Genomic DNA, 19,894 nt, shown 5'->3' with positions numbered 1-19,894 from the left:
AGTCAAGCATCTTTCCATGGTCTTCTCACCTTCAGAGGAGGAGTAAGGAGGGGTCCTTCCTGCGGGATGGCTCAGCCTGATTCTGTAGGACTTGGAGTGCCGGGATCTGAGAAGGACAGGGCCAGATACACAGGCTGGGGAGGGAGGTGGGGGAAGGGAAGGTTGGGGCAGGGGGGCTGGAGCCAGACCACCCCTCCCCCAACGGCTCCAGTCCAGAGCTCCGACCCCTCACTCTCTGGAAACATAAACACAATCACATCTGGACTCAGAGTGCCTCCCCGACTCACACATCTGCCAAGGCCAGGGGGCCCTGGGCTCAGCTGAGGGCAGGAGGCAGGGGAGACCTAGAAGGAGGTGGGACTAGAGGGAAGTGGGAGGCAGAGAGGCCTCTCTGAATGTCAGGCTCAGCCTCAGGTGAGAGGAGGGCCGAAGAGGGGTTCTGGTGGAGACTTAATGTGGCTGTGGGGCCACAGGGCAAAGAACTGCAGCCGGTAGGAGAGGCAAAAGCTGAATGACCCCACTGTCCCATCAGGGACCATGGCCGAGGTGAGTGCAGGACCCAGCCTTGGGTCCCACCCAGCTATTCTGACCTAGGGAACTCTGTGGCTGCAGAGAGTAGCCAGCTCTCCCCAGCTACACCAGCTGCAGGGTCATCTCTGGAGGGGGTGCTAAGGAATATGCGGGGCTTTAAGAGCCAAGCCCTCTGAGAAATGGCAGAAAGTGCTAGTCCTGCTCTGTCTGAAGAGGACTGGGGAGGTTCATTCAACATTTACTGCACTCCTGCCCCTGGTGCTGGGGATGGAGAAGTAGGAAACAGACACAGTCCCTGCTCTCGTGGACAAGTAAACAAACACGTATAATTACAAACTGGGCTGAGTGCTTTTGAAGAAAAAGAACAGGGTGTTGTGAGTAAGAAGAGAAAAAAAAAAGTCCTGCCTCAAACAGGATAGCCAGGCAAGGCTTTTCAGTGGAGGTGGCGCCATCTCTGTCTTTAGTGGCAAGTGTCATCATTTACTGAGCCCTTCAGGAACTAGAGCCCCCTGCACTTCTCATAGATAAGCACCCTTACCTGCACAGCAGCCCTGCAAGAAGGATCCTCATTGTCCCCTTTCCCTGATGAGGCCCCAGAGGCTTAAAGAACTCATAGAGTAGGAGTGATGGAGTGGATTCAAACCCTGTCACTCCCCACTCTGCACAAGGCTACCACATGCCAATTACCATGGACAACTTCAGGGGTAGGGGGCGCTGTCTGATCTTAAAGAGATCATAATTTCTGCTGGCAACATAGGACTTGTTCAGTTGTTAAGTGTCCAGCTCTTTGTGACCCCATGGATTGCAGCATGCCAGGCTCCCCTGTCCTTCACTGTCTCCCAGAATTTGTTCCAATTAATGTCCATTGAGTCGGTGATGCTATATCTAACCATCTCATCGTCTGCCAGCCCCTTCTTCTTTTGCCTTCAATCTTTCCCAGCATCAGGATCTGTTCCAATGAGTCAGCTTCTCGCATCAGGTGGCCAAAGTAACATAGGACTGCCCCTCAGAAAACACAGGCAGACTTGTTCTTACCTGATCCTGACAAAGTGAGCCCTAAAGGGCTGCTACAGGCTTAGAGAGGCCACAAATGAGGGTTGGGGGACAAGAGGCTGGTGCCCAGCACTGCCTTGAAGGCACAGTGGGCACCAATGGAGAGTGGGGTGAGCCCCCATGTGCACCCCTCATAATGCCTGGTCATTGCAGGAAAGGAACGGAATTGCTCCCCTGGCTTCATGGCCACAGTCAGGCTGCAGGCCTCCGTCTGGGCCCCTGAGTCACCTGGAGCTCGAAGGGATCACAGCTGGAAAGGCTGCCTTGCCAGGGGGCACTGCCTGAGGAGTCCCTGGGGTGGCTCTGGGTGGCCCTCTCTCCACATGCCTCAGCCTGCTGCTGCTCCCTGGTAGGATAGTAACAGGGCCTCAGTCACCTTCTGCCCAGGGACCTCCCCTTCTCCTGGGGTGCTTACTTGGCTCTGGCATCCATGGGAACTTTTGCTGTGGTCTTTGAAAGCAAGAGTTTGAGTTCTGCCTCTACCTCTGAGTTGCCTTGGGCAAGAGAGTTAAGGTCTCTGAGGCTGTTTCCTCTTTAGTGAAAGGGAATAACAACAATCACTTAACACAGTTGTCTAAAAGGAGTAAATGACATCACGCACATAAAGTGTTAGCTGTGGTGCTGGCATACAGTAAGTGCTCAATAATTTGTTGCTTTTGATGGAACTGTGATTGTAGATGCTATTGTTATTATTAACGTGAGCTGTCCTGCCTCTTCTCCTGAGGGCCCTGTCCCCCACTTTCCACATTAATGAGGCTCCTGTAAGTTTCTCAACAGGTTATTTCTGAAAATGTCATTTAGGACTCACCTTGGTTTTCCCTCAGGCTTTGCTGAATGCCATGAACGTGAGTCATGATTGACAGTCCTTTGATTCCCCTACCCGCCCCACTCCATCCCACCCCCAGGAGCCCAGCCTGTTGTCCTGTGGTCCAGTCCTCCCACCACACTCCATGGGCAGACCCTGGGAGACCCAGAGGAACCAAGCCCACTTCCTGCTGTCCATTGTGTGTGGAGGAGAACATGGGCCGGGCCAGTCAGCACTCTGAGAGGTGAGCCTCGGGAACAGAGGGCACATGCCCAAAGTTCTGCCTGAAGGGCTCCCTGCAACGTGGGGTGAAGACGCCCAAACACTTCTTGTTGTGTTACTTCATTTTCCCGACAGCCAACATTAGGCCCTTTCTGAGTGCTGCGTCCCCATGCCAGCACTGTGTAAGAATTAGGCAGTATATAAGCATTCGCTCCTCACAGCGGGGAAGGGCTTGCTAGTCTCTCACTGGAAGAAACCGAAACTCGGAGAGAACTGAAAGCTCATCCAAGATGGCCCAGCTCATGGAGAAAAGGGCCAGGACCTGCACTCCAGCCCTCTGCCCAGGGTCCAGGTGCCACCCCCACTGCACTGTACACCCTCCGACTGGAAGCGCATTTGTACTGTGCTGGGGGTGGGGGGTGGGCTGCGGAGGAGAGAAACAATTATAATTCAGGTCCAGAGGACTCAGCTGTCCTCTGGGAGAGAGGAAAAGATCCCAGGTCTTGCCTTCACCGAGCTCACTCGGCTGTGTGGGAGAGAAGCGGGGGACCAGGTGACAGCCGGGACTGAGGAAGCCCTGGGGTGGGCAGGCAGGACACAGAGAAGCTGCCTGGCAAAGGCAGGGCCCTGGGATATCAACCATTAAATCCAAACTCCCATTCGGTGTTATGAGTTTCTCATTTCCTATATGGGTGCTGCCAGTCTGCCTCCCTCTGGGAGCTCTCCCAGGCTTCCTCCCACAGCCCGTGCTGACCCGCCTCCTTGCCCCTCTCCCCACAGGAGCTCCAGTCTTCACACTCCTGTGCTGTCTCTTCACCGGGCCTGGCCCTTGCCTCCCAGTTGACGGTGTAGCCCAGAGCTGGTGTCCACTGACAGAGAGGCTGCAGGGCCCCTAGGAGGCACAGCCCCAGAGCCCAGCCATGGGCTGGTGAGCCTGCGGGCCTGCGAATCAGGACGCTGGAGGGGAGCAGGTCTAGGGACAGGAGGCTGCCTGTGAAGCAGGGTGAAGGCTGAGGGCAGATGAAAGCTGCGCTGGGTGACTGGTCACATGGCCCCACGCCTCCCTCTGCACCGTCCCCTGCTATGGGCTGTACATGTTTTATTTATCTTGTGAGCCTCATTTTTAGATGAGGAAGCCGAGACTCGGGGTGTCCAGCTTGAGAGCCTTGGATCCCAGCCTGTCCTACTGCAGACAGAGTCCACAGCTTAACCTCTGTGAGTACCGCCTCCTGGAAGCAGGGCACTAGCAGCAGGGTCTCTTCAGCCCCTGAGACCCAGGATGTATTGGCAAATAGGTGTGGACAGTGACGTGTGGAGAAATGTCTGCACACAGTTGGTGCTGAAGAAGGATTTGCTAAATAAAAGAAGCGGAGGGCTGTCTTCCTTTATGCCTTCCTCCACTTGACATGTCCTGGCCTCCAGCCTCTCCCCAGTCCTTTCTCTCTTCTCTTGCTTCTTTCCTTATTCCTCTCACCATTCAACTCCCCACCATTCAGCACAAGCACTGCTTTTAAAAGTGTATCTGAACAACAACAGTTCAAACATGGGCAAAGCACTTGAATAGACATTTCTCCAAATAAGACATACAAATGGCCAATAAGCACATGAAAAGATGCTCAACATCACTAGTCATTGCTGCTGCTGCTGCTAAGTTGCTTCAGTCGTGTCCAACTCTGTGCAACTGCATGGACGGCAGCCTACCAGGCTCCTCCGTCCATGGGATTTTCCAGGCAAGAGTACTGGAGTGGGGTGCCATTGCCTTCTCCATCACTAGTTGTTCAGTTCAGTTCAGTTCAGTCGCTCAGTCATGTCCGACTCTGTGACCCCATGAATCGCAGCACACCAGACCTCCCTGTCCATCACCATCTCCCGGAGTTCACTCAAACTCATGTCCATCAAGTCAGTGATGCCATCCAGCCATCTCATCCTCTGTTGTCCTCTTCTCCTCCTGCCCCAATCCCTCCTAGCATCAGGGTCTTTTCCAGTAAGTCAACCCTTCGCATGAGGTGGTCAAAGTATTGGAGTTTCAGCCTCAGCATCTTTTCTTCCAATCAACACCCAGGACTGATCTCCTTTAGGATGGACTCGTTGGATCTTCTTGCATTCCAAGGGACTCACAAGAGTCTTCTCCAGCACCACAGTTCAAAAGCATCAATTCTTCGGCGCTCAGCTTTCTTCACAGTCCAACTCTCACATCCATACATGACCACTGGAAAAACCATAGCCTTGACTAGACGGACGTTTGTTGGCAATGTAATATCTCTGCTTTTGAATATGCCATCTAGGTTAGTCATAACTTTCCTTCCAAGGAGTAAGCGTCTTTTAATTTCATGGCTGCAATCACCATCTGTAGTGATTTTGGAGCCCAGAAAAATAAAGTCTGACACTGTTTCCACTGTTTCCCCATCTATTTCCCATGAAGTGATGGGACCAGATGCCATGATCTTCGTCTTCTGAATGTTGAGCTTTAAGCCAATTTTCTCACTCTCCACTTTCACTTTCATCAAGAGGCTTTTTAGTTCCTCTTCACTTTCTGCCATAAGGGTGGTGTCCATCTGCATATTTGAGGTTATTGATTATTTCTCCCGGCAATCTTGATTCCAGCTTGTGCTTCCTCCAGCCCAGCGTTTCTCATGATGTACTCTGCATATAAGTTAAATAAGCAGGGTGACAATATACAGCCTTGACGTACTCCTTTTCCTATTTGGAACCAGTCTGTTGTTCCATGTCCAGTTCAAACTGTTGCTTCCTGACCTGCATATAGGTTTCTCAAGAGGCAGGTCAGGGGGTCTGGTATTCCCATCTCTTGAAGAATTTTCCACAGTTTATTGTGATCCACACAGTCAAAGGCTTTGGCATAGTCAATAAAGCAGAAATAGATGGTTTTCTGGAACTCTCTTGCTTTTTCGATGATCCAGCGGATGTTGGCAATTTGATCTCTGGTTCCTCTGTCTTTTCTAAAACCAGCTTGAACATCTGGAAGTTCATGGTTCACGTATTGCTGAAGCCTGGCTTGGAGAATTTTGAGTATCGCTTTACTCGAGTGTGAGATGAGTGCAATTGTGCGGTAGTTTGAGCATTCTTTGGCATTGCCTTTCTTTGGGATTGGAATGAAAACTGACCTTTTCCAGTCCTGTGGCCACGGCTGAGTTTTCCAAATTTGCTGGCATATTGAGTGCAGCACTTTCACAGCATCATCTTTCAGGATTTGAAATAGCTCAACTGGAATTCCATCACCTCCACTAGCTTTGTTCATAGTGATGCTTCCTAAGGCCCACTTGACTTCACATTCCAGGATGTCTGGCTCTAGGTCAGTGATCACACCATTGTGATTATCTTGGTCGTGAAGATCTTTTTTGTACAGTTCTTCTGTGTATTCTTGCCACCTCTTCTTAATATCTTCTGCTTCTGTTAGGTCCATACAATTTCTGTCCTTTATCGAGCCCATCTTTGCATGAAATGTTCCCTTGGTATCTCTAATTTTCTTGAAGAGATCTCTAGTCTTCCCCATTCTGTTGATTTCCTCTATTTCCTTGCATTGATCGCTGAGGAAGGCTTTCTTATCTCTCCTTGCTATTCTTTGGAACTCTGCATTCAAATAGGAATATCTTTCCTTTTCTCCTTTGCTTTTCACTTCTCTTCTTTTCACAGCTATTTGTGAGGCCTCCTCAGATAGCCATTTTGCTTTTTTGCATGTCTTTTCCATGGGGATGGTCTTGATCCCTGTCTCCTGTACAGTGTCATGAACCTCCATCCATTGTTTATAAGGCACTCTATCAGATGTAGTCCCTGAAATCTATTTCTCACTTCCACTGTATAATCATAAGGGATTTGATTTAGGTCATACCTGAATGGTCTAGTGGTTTTCCCTACTTTCTTCCATTTAAGTCTGAATTTGGCAATAAGGAGTTCATGATCTGAGCCACAGTCAGCTCCCGGTCTTGTTTTTGCTGACTGTATAGAGCTTCTCCATCTTTGGCTGCAAAGAATATAATCAATCTGATTTCGGTGTTGACCATCTGGTGATGTACAAGTGTAGAGTCTTCTCTTGTGTTGTTGGAAGAGGATGTTTGCTATGACCAGTGCATTTTCTTGGCAAAACTCTATTAGTCTTTGCCCTGCTTCATTCCGTATTCCAAGGCCAAATTTGCCTGTTACTCCAGGTGTTTCTTGACTTTCTACTTTTGCATTCCAGTCCCCTATAATGAAAAGGACATCTTTTTGGGGTATTAGTTCTAAAAGGTCTTGTAGGTCTTCATAGAACCGTTCAACTTCAGCTTCTTCAGCGTTACTGGTTGGGGCATAGACTTGGATTACTGTGATATTGAATGGTTTGCCTTGGAAACGAAGAGAGATCGTTCTTTCATTTTTGAGATTGCATACAAGTACTGCATTTCTGACTCTTTTGTTGACCGTGATGGCTACTCCATTTCTTCTAAGGGACTGCTGCCCGCAGTAGTAGATATAATGGTCATCTGAGTTAAATTCACCCATTCCAGTCCATTTCAGTTCGCTGATTCCTAGAATGTCGACATTCACTCTTGCCATCTCGTTTGACCACTTCCAATTGGCCTTGATTCATGGACCTGACGTTCTAGGTTCCTATGCAGTATTGCTCTTTACAGCATCGGACCTTGCTTCTATCACCAGTCACATCCACAGCTGGGTATTGTTTTTGCTTTGGCTCCATCCCTTCGTTAGGGAGATAAAAATCAAAACCACTAGGAGATACCACTAGTGTATTATGATGGCTCTTACCAAAAAGGCAGAAAATAACAAGTGTCAGGGAGGATGTGGAAAAAGTGAAACCTTTGTGCATTGCTGGTAGAAATGTAAAATGGTGCTGCTGTGGAAAAGAGCACAACGATTTCTTAAAAAAAACAAAACGAAACATAGAATTACTATATGACCCAGATATTTCACTTCTGGGTATATACAAAAGAGAAACAAAAGCAGAGACTCAAACAGATATTTATACACCCACGTTCATAGCAGCATTATTAACAATAGCCTAAAAATGGAGCAACCCACGTCCATCAACAGATGAATAAACAAAATGTAGGATACTACTCGGCTTTGAAACAGCCGGAAACTCTGACAGACGCTACAACATGAATGAACCTTGAAGACACTGTGCTAAGTAAAATAAGCCAATCACAAAACAACAGCCGCTGTATGATTCCACCTGTATGAGCTACCCGGAGTAGGCAAACTCATCCAGACAGACAGGAAGATGGTGGTTGCCAGGGGCAGGGAGGAAAGGGGAGGGGGAGTTCGTGTTTAATGCGTAGAGAGCTTCATTTGGGGATGATGAAAAATTCTGAGAGATGGTGGTGATGGTTACAGTAAGTATGATATGAATGTACTTAATGTCACTGAATTCTGTTCTTTAAAAAAGGCTAAAATGGCAAATTTCACACTATGTGCATTTTCAACTTTTTTTTTTTTTAAGTGTATCTGTGTGTATGCCTCTGCCTACCCAGACAGGCATTCAGAGGGTGGTACCCAGGACTTCTGGAGGCTGAACCCACTACCAGAACCAGTCTGCTGCTTGCTGGAAGAACTTTCCCTGCAACCCTCTTCAGCAGGTACCCTTTGAGGCCCCAGTTACAGCTGAGCCCCATGTGGGCCCACCCCATCCTCCATCCCTCTGTGCAGCAGAGCACTAAGACCTCATTAAAGTCCCTACTAAGTGTCTGCTATATGGCCAAGAGAAAGTAAGTGGGGCTGATGACTTTGCTGTAAGTTTAGCATAAAATTAAATAATAGATTTGCCACTGCCTTTTCTTTTTAAACTGAGCTTCTCTGCCAAAACACTAAACAAGACAATCTACAGAACACTACATATGTACGGTACCATTTTTATTTTTATACACACACAGAGAAATTTCTGGATGTGCACAGTGTTAGCAGCAGCTACCTTTGGGTGGTAGGAAACAGGATTTTTGTTTCATTTTTCCTTTCCAAGTTTTTTTGCACTGAGCATGTTTATTACTTTAGTCATGACAGGATGAATCAAATATTATTTTTTAAATGCAAGAAACTGCGATCTGCAGGGCAGCGAGTGGCCTTCTGCCTACAGGTCCCTGTCCTTACCCTAGAGGGGTCAGTCACCACCTCCCCCAGATGAAGTGTCAACACCCAGGATTCAGTCTCACACATGGAGGGGGAACAGGCCAGTAATGACAGGTGGTGTCAAGTAAATCTTTACAGATTTTGACAGAAATGAAAATTTTTGTTTTCAAATACTTTCTTCTTTAAACAGATGTCAAATTAGTCGGTGCCAAGAGGAGTGTTCAGAGAGAAGAATTTGTAATGAGCTTGTGTTGTGAAGCAGAGAGAACTCAGTTTAAAAAGGCTCTCATGAGCGGGGCGCCCACCCCTGTCCCCTTTGTCCCCTCACCCTCTCAGTCCTCCAACTCAGCAGCCTATTTACACTCTCACCTTGCCTGCACACATACACGTGCACACACACACACACACACACACACACACCACGTGTGCCTGCCAGCCAGCATGATCATGGAATCTTTATTAAAGAGGTCCAAATTACCAAGGTTTTACTGCACTACTAAAAATAGTCATGCTTACTTAGCCTGTTTAATAAGCACACCATTTCTAATTTTTCTGCCTGAGTAAACTGAAACATCATTCCAGAAATACATTTTTACTGAAACAAGAAGGCTTGTTTTTTCCGTCTTCGTTCATACCCTCTTCTCCCTCTTTCCCCTTCTGCCTCTTCTCTCTGTCCCCTGTGTCCCCCTCAGCCCCCCACCCTTCTCTTTGTGAAATTTCAAAACACAAAGGGGAAAGGAACAGTAATTTGGACTTGGCTTTTACGCAAAATGGACCAATTTTTTTTAAGTGTTGGTAATTTGTCCCGAAAATGGATATAGGGAGTTGGGCTGGAAAGGCTTTGAAGAATGGGCTTTTATGAGTGGAAAATGAGGCCTGAGTGTGCGGGAATGTGAGCTCTGCCTCCCTGCGTGCCTGGGACGGTGCAGCACGTGTGATGACCGCGGCTGAGAGCGCCATTACCACCATTATCACATTATATGATTAGCATTCAGCAGAATCAGACAAAGCGTATTAACCCATTTAATTGAACCAAGGGCTTAACGTCCCAGTGACTTCACGGAAAGTGCTTGGCAAACCCTCCAAGACATTGCAGCCACAAAGCAGCCGGCCACTTTGCTGCTTGCCAGGCTGTGGCGGGGCCTGTGAGGGTTTCCCCAAACTGTTCCCTCCTGTGGCCTCTCTGGGAACTTTCCAGGACACACTGGGATGGATGCTGATCCCCACCCTTACTCTAGCCTTTTCACGCACACTCCTCTCTCTTCCTTTGGGCAAATCTGATCTAATAAAGGATATATTTAGACAAAACACACACATAGAGGACAGTGTGGCAAAGGACCCCTCCTGCATCTCCCAAACTAGCACTCCTGTTGAGTCACAGAGGCTGGTCCCTGAGTACAGGCACACCACTCATGGCTCCCCTGAGCCTGGTGTCCACACCTCCAAAGCTACTGCTTCTTCCCTGGTCTCTGGCTGAGGCCACTCCAGGGAAGTCCCCTAGGCTCGCAGAGACTGGCCCAACCCATCAAGGCAAAAATGCCCACTGAGCCCAAAGTTGGGGGAGGTGCCTGGGGGAGGGCTGGGACCCTCTGGATTCTAGCCCCTGGCCTGGGCTCCTTGTCCCTTCCTGGAGCCCAGCTTTCCTCTTCTGCCAGTGGGCACTGGACCTTCCTGCCTGCTTCCTGGAGTCTGCTGGCAGGGTTTGAAGGAACCATGGATGTGACCAGTACGTAAGGCTTTCGGTTGGGCTATTGCTTAAATTGTCCTTTATCATTTCACCAACTTCCTACCACTGGAGAATCTCTGAGTGGGAAAGCTCTTTCCTGGTCAACATGCCTAGCCTCCTCCCCATTAGATTCTTACCCAGTGCTCCTGCCAGCTGGCCGCATAGGGAAATATCTCACTTGATTTCACTGGGGACGATGGCCAGCAGGCCTCAGCAGGTATGCTGCACTGCCCCCACATCCTCCACCAGGATAGGAGCTACCACTTGAGTGAGACTACATCACCTTCTCACCCTGAAGTCCATTTCCGTGAGGTCTGGGCAGCAAGGCACAGCGAGATCCCATCACAGGCCCAGCCCAGCCAACCTCCAGGGGGTGAGAGCCAGAGACTAGTAGGGTAAGAGTGTGGACTTTGGAGTTAGACAGAACCTGGGTTTGTCTATACCCAAGTGCAACACTACCACTTACTGCCACATAACCTCTGTAAGCCTCAGTTTCCTCATCTGCTCAATGGGAATAAATGTGAAAAGCTATGTGTAGTGTCTGGCACTGTGCCTGTGACATGCCAGGCTCAAAACACCTCCTGGGTCTCTGCTGCCTGCTTTCTCCCTCCACACTGGGACTCTGAAGCTGACTGATGTCAGCTGGTCTATCACTGGCATCCAGGCAACCTCCAGCGTAACTTCTCAGTTCACAGCCCTCCTCACCTGGTCCTAGAGGAATTAAGGTCTGATCAAAGGACAGGTATGAAAGTTCAAGGGTGAGAGGATGAAAAAGGAGCTATCAAGGCAACCAGAGCAATCTGGGAAGGCTTCCTCTTAAAGGGGACCTGATGCTGAGTCATGATGGACAGGGCGATGGGAATGGGTGTGCAGGAGTGAAGGTGGGGAGAGGAAGCAGAGACAGAAGAGAGGAAATTTAAGTGCTAGGTACAGGGCAGCAGGCTGTTCTCAGAGAGGAAGCAGGGATCACAACAGGCTGGGTCACTGGCCTGCTTCCAGACTGCCACGCCCAGGTCCCTAGGATCCTGCTAGTATACGTGCCCAGTCTCCCCTGCCCTTGCTCGCACTGCGGGTGGCAGCCACACCAGCTTCTTTCCTGTGTGTCTGCAGTTCCTTCTGCCTGGAATGCCCTTCCATCTACCACAGGCATAGTTGTGCATGCATACACATGCACACTCACACACATGCACACTGTTTAACCTTTTTTGTTTTTTTGCTTATACCATGCATCATGTAGGATCTTAGTTTCCCGACCAGGGATTGAACCTGGGCCCTTGGCAGTGAGAGCATGGAACCCTAACTGCTGGACCACCAGGGAATTCCCAGAACATTTTTCAAGATGAAAACTGTTGTTTTTTCTGATTACAAAGACATATTGATTCTTAAAATTCAAAAGGTTCAGAAAAGAGTGAGGACAAAGTCAAGACCACCGTCCCAGCACTAAAATGATTGTTCTTCCAGACATCACTCAGCATACACACGTGTGCATGTACATGTGTTACCCACTCTCACTCACTGTTACATAAAAGACGTATCACAGGTAGCTTTAGAAGCCACTTTTTCAATCATATAATATCAGGAACATCTATTCTTATCAACAAATCATTGTTTTAAGGGCCGTATGTATGGACTCATACTAATTCGACCAGTCTCCCCACCAATGGGAGTTGATTTCTTTCGCTGTGTTTCCATCACATCTCGGTGCATTTGTCATTTGGCTCTTCAGGATAATTTCATAAGCAGAACTGCTGGCCCATGGGAACACACAAGTAAAATCTCATGCACATTGCCTTCTGAGAAAGCCACACCTCTTTGCACTGCCAAAAGTGGACAGGGTGCCACCTCATGCCCTGGCCAAGGCTAGGTTTTGTCAATCATATTTGCCACTTGAAAGGGAATATCTCACTGCCAGTGTGTGTGTGGTTTTATTTCTCCCTTTCCAAATGGTGCACGTATGCACAGTTCTGCACCTGGGTTTTTCCACCTGACACTTCTTTCACACCTTTTCCACTTGCTCATTTGTGAATCAGGTAAAAAGTCACTGACGCAGGTCAAGAACCTCCCAAAGCACCCCCTGAATGCCCACAGCTTCTCCCCTTGCTGATGAGGTGTCAGAAGGCACAGGAGCAGGCAGAGGGCCAGAAAGGACTGACCACAGCATCACCACCTAGGACGCAGCCTCCTGGGCCCGGGGCCGCTCTGCACAGCCCTGTCTGACAAGGCCGGCTCATCCTGCCTGCTGAGCTCATGCCTGCTCGGAGCGTCCCGTCAGCCCAGCCAAGCCTCCCAGGGCCTGCTTGACTGGAACCCAGGGAAGGGTGATTTCTAAGCCAAACCCCTCTTCTGCCCAGGCTATAATTTCCTGATTAGGCACCACAGTCACCACCCATCTGCACACACTGATTGCTTCCTGCTACCGTCTCCATCCCTGGAGCTCCCAGGGCTGCTAAGTCAGGACCCACTGGGCCAGCAGACTTCAGAGCCTCCACGAGGCAACAAGAAGGGGCCAGGAAACTGGCTAAATGAGGCTGGTCTGAGGGACCACCCCTTCTCCTCCCAGAGGCAGGCCCTGCTCAGGAGGGAATCATGGTTTGATTTTTAGAGTTCAAAAAATCGCTTTGATAAGAAAGAACAAGGCTGCTGTGAGACCACAGCGGGGGCCATGTATGGTCTGCGTTCAGATACTGACTCTGCCCTCCAATGATGATCTCACCAAGTAACAGTCTTTCTGAGTGTTGTCTGCCCACTTGTAAGATGAGGATAACATTTCCCTAGAGGATTGTTGCACAGTATCATAGCAGAGTGGTTAGAGCCAGAAATGCTTGGTTCTTCCCTCTTAGTTATACAGCCTTGGGTACATTGCCTCTGTGAACCTCAGTTTTGCCACCTGTTTAATGGGAATAATGAAAGTACCTAAGTGTTGTTATGAGATTCAAATCATGTATGTCAAAGTATTTGAAACAGAACTACTGATAAAACAGAAGGTGGTATTTTCCACAGTCAACAAAAAGAATAGGTCATACCTCTGGAGCCTCGGCTGGACCGCTGCTTGGACTCTTCCCTCGCTGGTCCAGCAGCATGTTTTGAAGAGTCTTTTCACCTCACGCCCCAATCCTAGACATCAAGGCCCCAGTGGGGAAGGAGGAAGTCAAGGGGCAGTTGTGCTCTCAGGATCCTGAACTGGGGCAGTGGGGGGCCTCTGCTGAGAGAGGCCATTGTCCCATTACCAGATTACAAAAGTTGGGGGTCAACCTAAGAATTTTACAGCAGACTTTTCATCCCCCATTGGCCTCTTCACACCTCCTGTTGAGACCTCAGTTTCACTTTGCAGAAAGCCAGTCACACTTAGTGCCATTGCCCTCAGGAGTACTGCATCTAGAGGCCTCAAATCGCAGCTGGGGGCTCAGTGGTGGTTTTTAAAGCCCTCTCAACGTATCCCAATTTTAGCCTAGGAGGTCCCTATGACAAATGGCCATCTTATAACATAGATCCCACATAATCAGATCTCTTCATGGGGCTCCGTTTTCAAAAGACAAGGTTCAGCAACCAGAAATCATCCCTCAATAAGTCCCATCATTAATGGCCTCTCTCCAGGAGTGTCACTGGGGATCCGGTTCTCACCCAACAAGGATGCCTGTCCCCACCTGTCCCCTTTCCATTCTCGCCCTCCAGCTGGGACAGAGTCTCGGTTCAGAGCCTCTGACTCGTGGCCTCAGATTTTACTTCCTTCTTCCTCCCTGTCCCAGCTCCTATCCTATAGGTCTAGTGAGCCTCTCCCATTATGCTGCTTCTCCGCCATGGAGGAGAAGCCAGGAGCCGACCAAGAAAGCACCAACGCTTCCCTTTCCTTCCGGCTCTCCAGCCCTGCCTCCCCCATATCCCCAGGGCTGCAATGCACCAAACCTCAGGTGAAATCAGAGCAAGAACTCGGAGAGGTACAGCACGTGGCCAACCACGCACAGAGGACATTCTTGGTGCAGAGTGTAGGGCAGAGTGTGGTGCACGCATGTTGGTAAATCTTACCCCGTTACACTGAGTGCCTTTCTCCCTCATTTCCCAACCCCTGTAACTAGAATCAACAATGATTACCTCTCCTTCCTGAGTAGCCTAGTTAGGAATTCAGATCCATCTTCTCCTGACCTGGTGAAGGGCAGTTTGTTATAGGTGTCCCGTCTGACCCACCATTTGGGGAAAATTTCAAGGTGTGCAGTCTCCAGCATCTCAGTATTGAGTTTTTAGGGACTGTTGGAATAAAGAGGAGCACTTATAGTCTCAGTCACTGCCTGGATTTCCATATTACAGAGACTGCTTCCTGCTGGTGGAATCAACAAGCAGTTAAAAAAAAAAAAAAAACAATCCGGCCACCTTCCAAATACCTCTAGCCTTGGATTCCATATTCCTTCCTACAAGAGCTGGGGGAGGGCCTGGGAGTGACCAGAAGACTTGAGCCCAGGTCCTGGGTATCCCACTGCAGCCCCAAACTACCCAGCTGGCAGGATGGAGATAGGCAAGCCATCTGGGGACAGCTCTGCCGGATCCCCGGGTAGGGGGGCGGTGGGTAGGAGGAGGGTCCTGCTTTCCACAGCCAGGCCTGGGCAAGCAGAGCCACTTGTGCCCGAAGCAAATCAACTGAAAGCCTTGGCCAAGCCTGTTTGAGTTGGTGAGAGCCCAAGTGGGAATTCCAATCTGCCAGTGTTTGCTCTGCAGGCAAATAGAGCCAAACAGAATGCTGCTTGGGGACTTTACGCCAAATATCCACTGGCTTGAGCTGCCAGCAGTGCTGAGCCAGCCCTCTGCACATCACCCTCTCCCAGTTCCTGCTCTGTGAAGGCCTTCTGCTTGCGCCCTGCCAGGCAGAGTGCCCTTCTACACCGCAGCCCTGCGGCCCATGCCTGGGCTTCCCTCCTGGGCCCCAGGCCCTGCAGGCCCAACGGGTCATCTGGCCACCCTGCACCAGCTCCACCTGGATGCCCATTCTCCCCGACTCCCAGGTTCCCGACCTCAGCTTCTTGCTCTCAGCTCCGTACTTTCCACCCCTGGTACTGTGTCATTGGCCCGGTCCCTCTCAGCCCCTGGCCAGGCCAGCCCGCTGCAGCTGGCCACATAGCAGAGGCAGAGCTGACAACCAGGAAGCGCGGACCACAGTTGATCGTGTCTTTTCTTTTTTTAAACACCCTCAGGTTTTTTTAAACACTCATCATCAAATAAAATGATCCTTATAGTGAGACGTGAGTTCAGTCCCTGGGTCAGGAAGACCCCCTGGAGGATGAAATTGCTACCCATTATTGTATTCTTCGGAGAAGGCAATGGCACCCCACTCCAGTACTTTTGCCTAGAAAATCCCATGGACGGAGGAGCCTGGTAGGCTGCAGTCCATGGGGTCGCTAAAGTCGGACACGACTGAGCGACTTCACTTTCACTTTTCACTTTCATGCATTGGAGAAGGAAATGGCAACCCACTCCAGTGTTCTTGCCTGGAGAATCCCAGGGACGGGAAGCCTGGTGGGCTGCCGTCTATGGGTCACACAGAGTCGGACACGACTGAAGCGACTTAGCAGCAGCAGCAGCATTGTATTCTTGCCCGGAAAACCCCATGGACAGAGGAGCCTTGTGGGCTACAGTCCATGGGGTCACAAAGAGTCAGACATGACTGAGCAACTAACACTATAGCTGGACAGTTTTATCAGCCCATTTCTCAGACGAAATAGCTAAGGTTTCAAAAGACCAGACACCTTGCCCAAGGCCACCTGATTAAGAAATCCATGCCTCCTGACTCTAAAACTGTGGTACTCACAAACTTGCCTCCCTGAGGAATTTTTAAAACCTTTTGTTCACCCACAGAGGCCTAGGCCAGTTCCCGCATGTTTCCTAGTGAAAGCAGGGGAGGTATTTTCACATTCCCCCAAGCAACCCTGGCACATCCAGAGTGGACAGTTGGCAACATCTGCCTTGTCCCAGCCCTAAATCAGAGCCACTGCCTGAGGCTGGCACGCTGGGCTGTCTGGGCTGTACACACTAGAGCCCCCCTAGAAGCCCCCAACCTGGAGTCACCCCCTTCACTGCTAGGCACTGGAGGCATCCCTCGCTTACTTCAGGGCCCCTCCAGGGCACAGAGTTCTCTCCAGTCCAGGAAGGGGCAAGGCCATGCTTCCTACCCTTGGAGGACTCCCCAGGGCATGGCGACGGGTCTCATGCTCTAGAGCAGTCCTTCTCGGTAGTTTCGCACGATGCTCAATTTGGTCCTGAGTGTGAACATTTGCAAATGGAAATGATTTGAGAATCTCGGAGGACACATGCTCTCTACAGTCAGGCAATTACTGTCACTTCCTCAGGGACATTTCTTCTCAGCCATTCTAGGCAACCATGGGAACGAAAAGGGCCAGGAGGAGACTGTGGCTTTCTCATCACGGAACCCCCAGCACAACTCAGGAAAGAGCAGTAAAGGCTTCCGCAGGCCCTTATCTTCCTCTGGCTTCAGGGGTGCCGTCATCCAGGCCTGGAGCTCACGGACCCCCATGGGGCCTTGTCCAGCCATTCTCAATTCTATGTGTTTTTCTACTTATCATCCTTCCCAGGGTGGGCCTGGCCTTTCTGTGCCCAGCGATAGAAGCTGGTCTCCCACCCCAGCCTAACCCAGAACTCAGCACTTGTCCAAGAAGAGGGCCCTGCCAAGATGACAGGCCTCAAGAACACTCCCCAGAAACAAGAGCAGAGCAGGCACTGATGGGCCTCTGGTTTGGCCAGATGCGAGCAAGGGGTGCCAGCCACCCCCAGCCACCACCACCTGGGCCTTCAGATGGCTCCAACACTGGTGGGCCAGGGCCTTGCTGACTGTGGGAGTCATCTGGCCGGGGATGACGTAGAAAAGGCTGCCTTTTGAGTAAAGGGCTCTAACTAAGGGAAGGGAGCAGCCCAAATGCCTGGTGCTGTCACCCTTCTGGGGCACCACTATCACCGTGAGCCTCAGGAAAAGCAGAGAAGAATTCCAGAGAGAGACCTCCATGGCACTGTGTGCAGAGAGAGAGCTGTGACCCTGCCAGCATGGGGGCCCACACAGGCGAGCCAGCAGAGCTTCCTAGGCCAGTGGGGCCATACCAGATCACAGGAGCCATGCCCTCTCATGGGACTGTGGGAGGCCCTTCTTGGTCCAGGGTCCAGGTGGCTTTCCCAGGAGCCCAGTGGGACCTGGCTGCGGGGGTCGAGGGAAGGGAAAGCCAGCGTGGCCCCCAGGTGCGGCCTCTGGCCAGGGTGAGCCTTGAGCTCCTCTCTCCCCACTCCCCATTCCCAAGGTCTCGCTGTGTCATGTGAAGAGGAATCAGACTTCATGGGCACCAACTCGGGTCAGCTCCCAAAGGTGGACAGATGTCATGATCACAGCAACAGCCGCACAGAGGTCAACCCAGAAAACAAGTGTTCAACGGGGGGCGGTGCGGTCGGGTCACAGCCCCCGCGGTCCACAGTGGCTGGGTGCCCACATCCAGCTACTTCTCGTCGACCTTCTCCGAGGACTTGGACTGCTTCTTCTGGGGCAAGTCTTCAAGCATGAGGCTCAGCACGTGCACAATCTCGTAGTACAGCTCCTGAAGCCTGGGAGTGGAGGAGGAGGGCCTTAGCTCACAGTGAGCTCCGCTCCACCTGGCCCTGCCCACTGCACGCTCGCACCTGCATGTCCACCACACCTGGCAGGTGTGGGGCAGGAAAGAGCACGGACCTGAGAACCAGACTGGGCTGGGTGGGAAGGCCAGGTCGGCCAGGCTCCCTGGGCTCTGGGAGGAAGTTCTCTCACTGCCCATGTTAGGTTGGAGACAGCAGACTCCTGGGCTCTGAGTTGAGGTGACTGCCTGAGGGCGGCCTGGACACTGCCAGATCCACTCTTGGGCCAACGCTGGGCATTCCTAGACCCCCTCCAGTGTACAAAGCCCTCCAGGGGGCTTTTGCTGAGACATCAGGCTAATTGTGCCCCTTTTCTTCCTGCAGTAGTGGCCAGTGTGACCCCAGCTAACTCACACTGAGCACAGCCCCGAGCTTTACACACACTGCTTTCCTAGTGTCAGTCCTTCCTGTGACAGGCGGGAAAGGGACAAAGACTTGGCCAGAGTCACACAGGAAGCAGTAACAGAACCAGGTCAGGAGCTTCAGCTTCTGACTTGCAGCCAGAGGTCTTTCCTCTGCCCCACTGAGAAGGGCTTGGTGAGGTGCTCTTGGAGAATCAAAGGAAGCAATGTTTAAAAACAGGTCAGTTTTTTAAACTGAGGAGGGCCAGTGGGCAGTGCTCCCCCCACCAGCAACAGGCCTGCCCATACAGCAGCCCAGCCCCTACACACCCCCCAGGAAGGACCTGGCTCTGCCTTCCCTGCACATCAGCCAGCACCCCACCAGGACCCGTGGGCCAGGGTCAGGGGGGCTGGGACTGACTTGTAGATGGTAGCATCCTGGTTGTCCAGGGTGGACAAGTAGATGTCAATGAAGGGCAGGCTAGTGCCAAAATCATCCAAGACCATGGGGTCAGTGTGCCGCAAAGTCTTCTTAAACTTCTCCACCAGTTCAGTGAAACTCTTGTGGTCAAGATCTTTCTAGAGAGAGGAGCATAAACAGAGCAGCACGACGAGAGTCTTGCTACACAAAGACCTGGGGCCCTCCACGAGGAGCACAGGCAGAGGCCTGACCCTGGCCCCCAGGTGAGTCCTGAGTACAAGCACAGGCCACCCCAACCCCTTCTGGGCCTGGACTCCCCTGCCTGGGGCCACCTGGTGAGCCACTACACCTGACGTGAGGACAACTGACCTGGCATGAGGACCGGTGACATGGAAGGAACTGGGATAGCCTGAGCACGGCTCAGCGTTTCACCCTGTTGTGGACAAGTCTCAGACACACAAAACAGGAGGACGTCTCCACCTCGGAGAGGAGGCTGAGGAGAGGGGCACTGGCCTCACGGGGAGAGAGGGGCAGTGGTTCAGGACCTGGCGGGGCACTCCAGGCAGCTCAGAGGGCTTCAGCCCTCACAGTGGTATCATGCTTGACAGAAAATCTCCAGCCCATTGAGCTCATTCTTGTTCCAGTTTAGAAAAACTGAGGTTAGTAACACCTGTCAGTAACACCCTGTGACCTCCCCCACTCAGCGACCGGGAATGGAGCCTGCTTGGCACCCAATGAATCCTCGGGAACAAGACTGCTCAAGGCCAAGGGCCCAGCAATGGAGTGTTGCCCATGAAGGAGGGAAATGTTAGCGCTTCCCTCGTGGCTCAGATGGTAAAGAATCTGCCTGCAATGCAGGAGACCTGGGTTCAATCCCTGGGTCAGGAAGATTCCCTGGAAAAGGAAATGGCAACCCACTCCAGTATGCTTGCCTGGGAAATCCCATGGACAGAGGAGCTGGGTGGGCTATAGTCCATGGCCCAGCAATGGAGTGTTGCCTATGAAGGAGGGAAATAGTATAATCACAACACTCAACACTTAAAGAGGTCCAGAGAAAATACAAAAAG

At 51.1% G+C, this 19,894-nt stretch overlaps 1 protein-coding gene and 1 long non-coding RNA gene across 5 annotated transcripts in view; one reads left to right on the top strand and one right to left on the bottom strand.

Annotated features, from left to right (window-relative positions):
- The first annotated feature begins 3,275 nt into the window (after positions 1 to 3,275).
- LOC139184167 (uncharacterized) lies at positions 3,276 to 9,644 on the top strand. The gene is made up of 3 exons (XR_011567688.1): positions 3,276 to 3,826; positions 8,064 to 8,199; positions 8,877 to 9,644. It is a non-coding gene; the product is annotated as an uncharacterized lncRNA (long non-coding RNA).
- Position 9,645: 1 nt separating this feature from the next.
- The window catches only part of CATSPER3 (cation channel sperm associated 3), a 45,022-nt gene continuing 34,773 nt past the window's right edge, over positions 9,646 to 19,894 (bottom strand). For 3 of the 4 annotated variants that reach the window (XM_070793601.1, XM_070793599.1, XM_070793600.1), the window contains 2 exons: positions 18,828 to 18,985; positions 9,646 to 17,999 (listed from right to left, as the gene is read on the bottom strand). In XM_070793601.1, the coding sequence (XP_070649702.1) occupies positions 17,894 to 17,999; positions 18,828 to 18,985 (264 nt within the window). In that variant the 3' untranslated portion in view covers positions 9,646 to 17,893. The remainder of the gene's footprint in view (positions 18,000 to 18,827; positions 18,986 to 19,894) is intronic. The other variant, XR_011567687.1, reaches the window with a different exon arrangement.

This window comes from Bos indicus, chromosome 7, assembly GCF_029378745.1.
Source record: "Bos indicus isolate NIAB-ARS_2022 breed Sahiwal x Tharparkar chromosome 7, NIAB-ARS_B.indTharparkar_mat_pri_1.0, whole genome shotgun sequence".
NCBI classification, from domain to species: Eukaryota; Metazoa; Chordata; class Mammalia; order Artiodactyla; family Bovidae; genus Bos; species Bos indicus.
The sequence above is the reverse complement of the archived record's forward strand: the minus strand, read 5'-3'. Positions and strand labels throughout refer to the sequence as shown.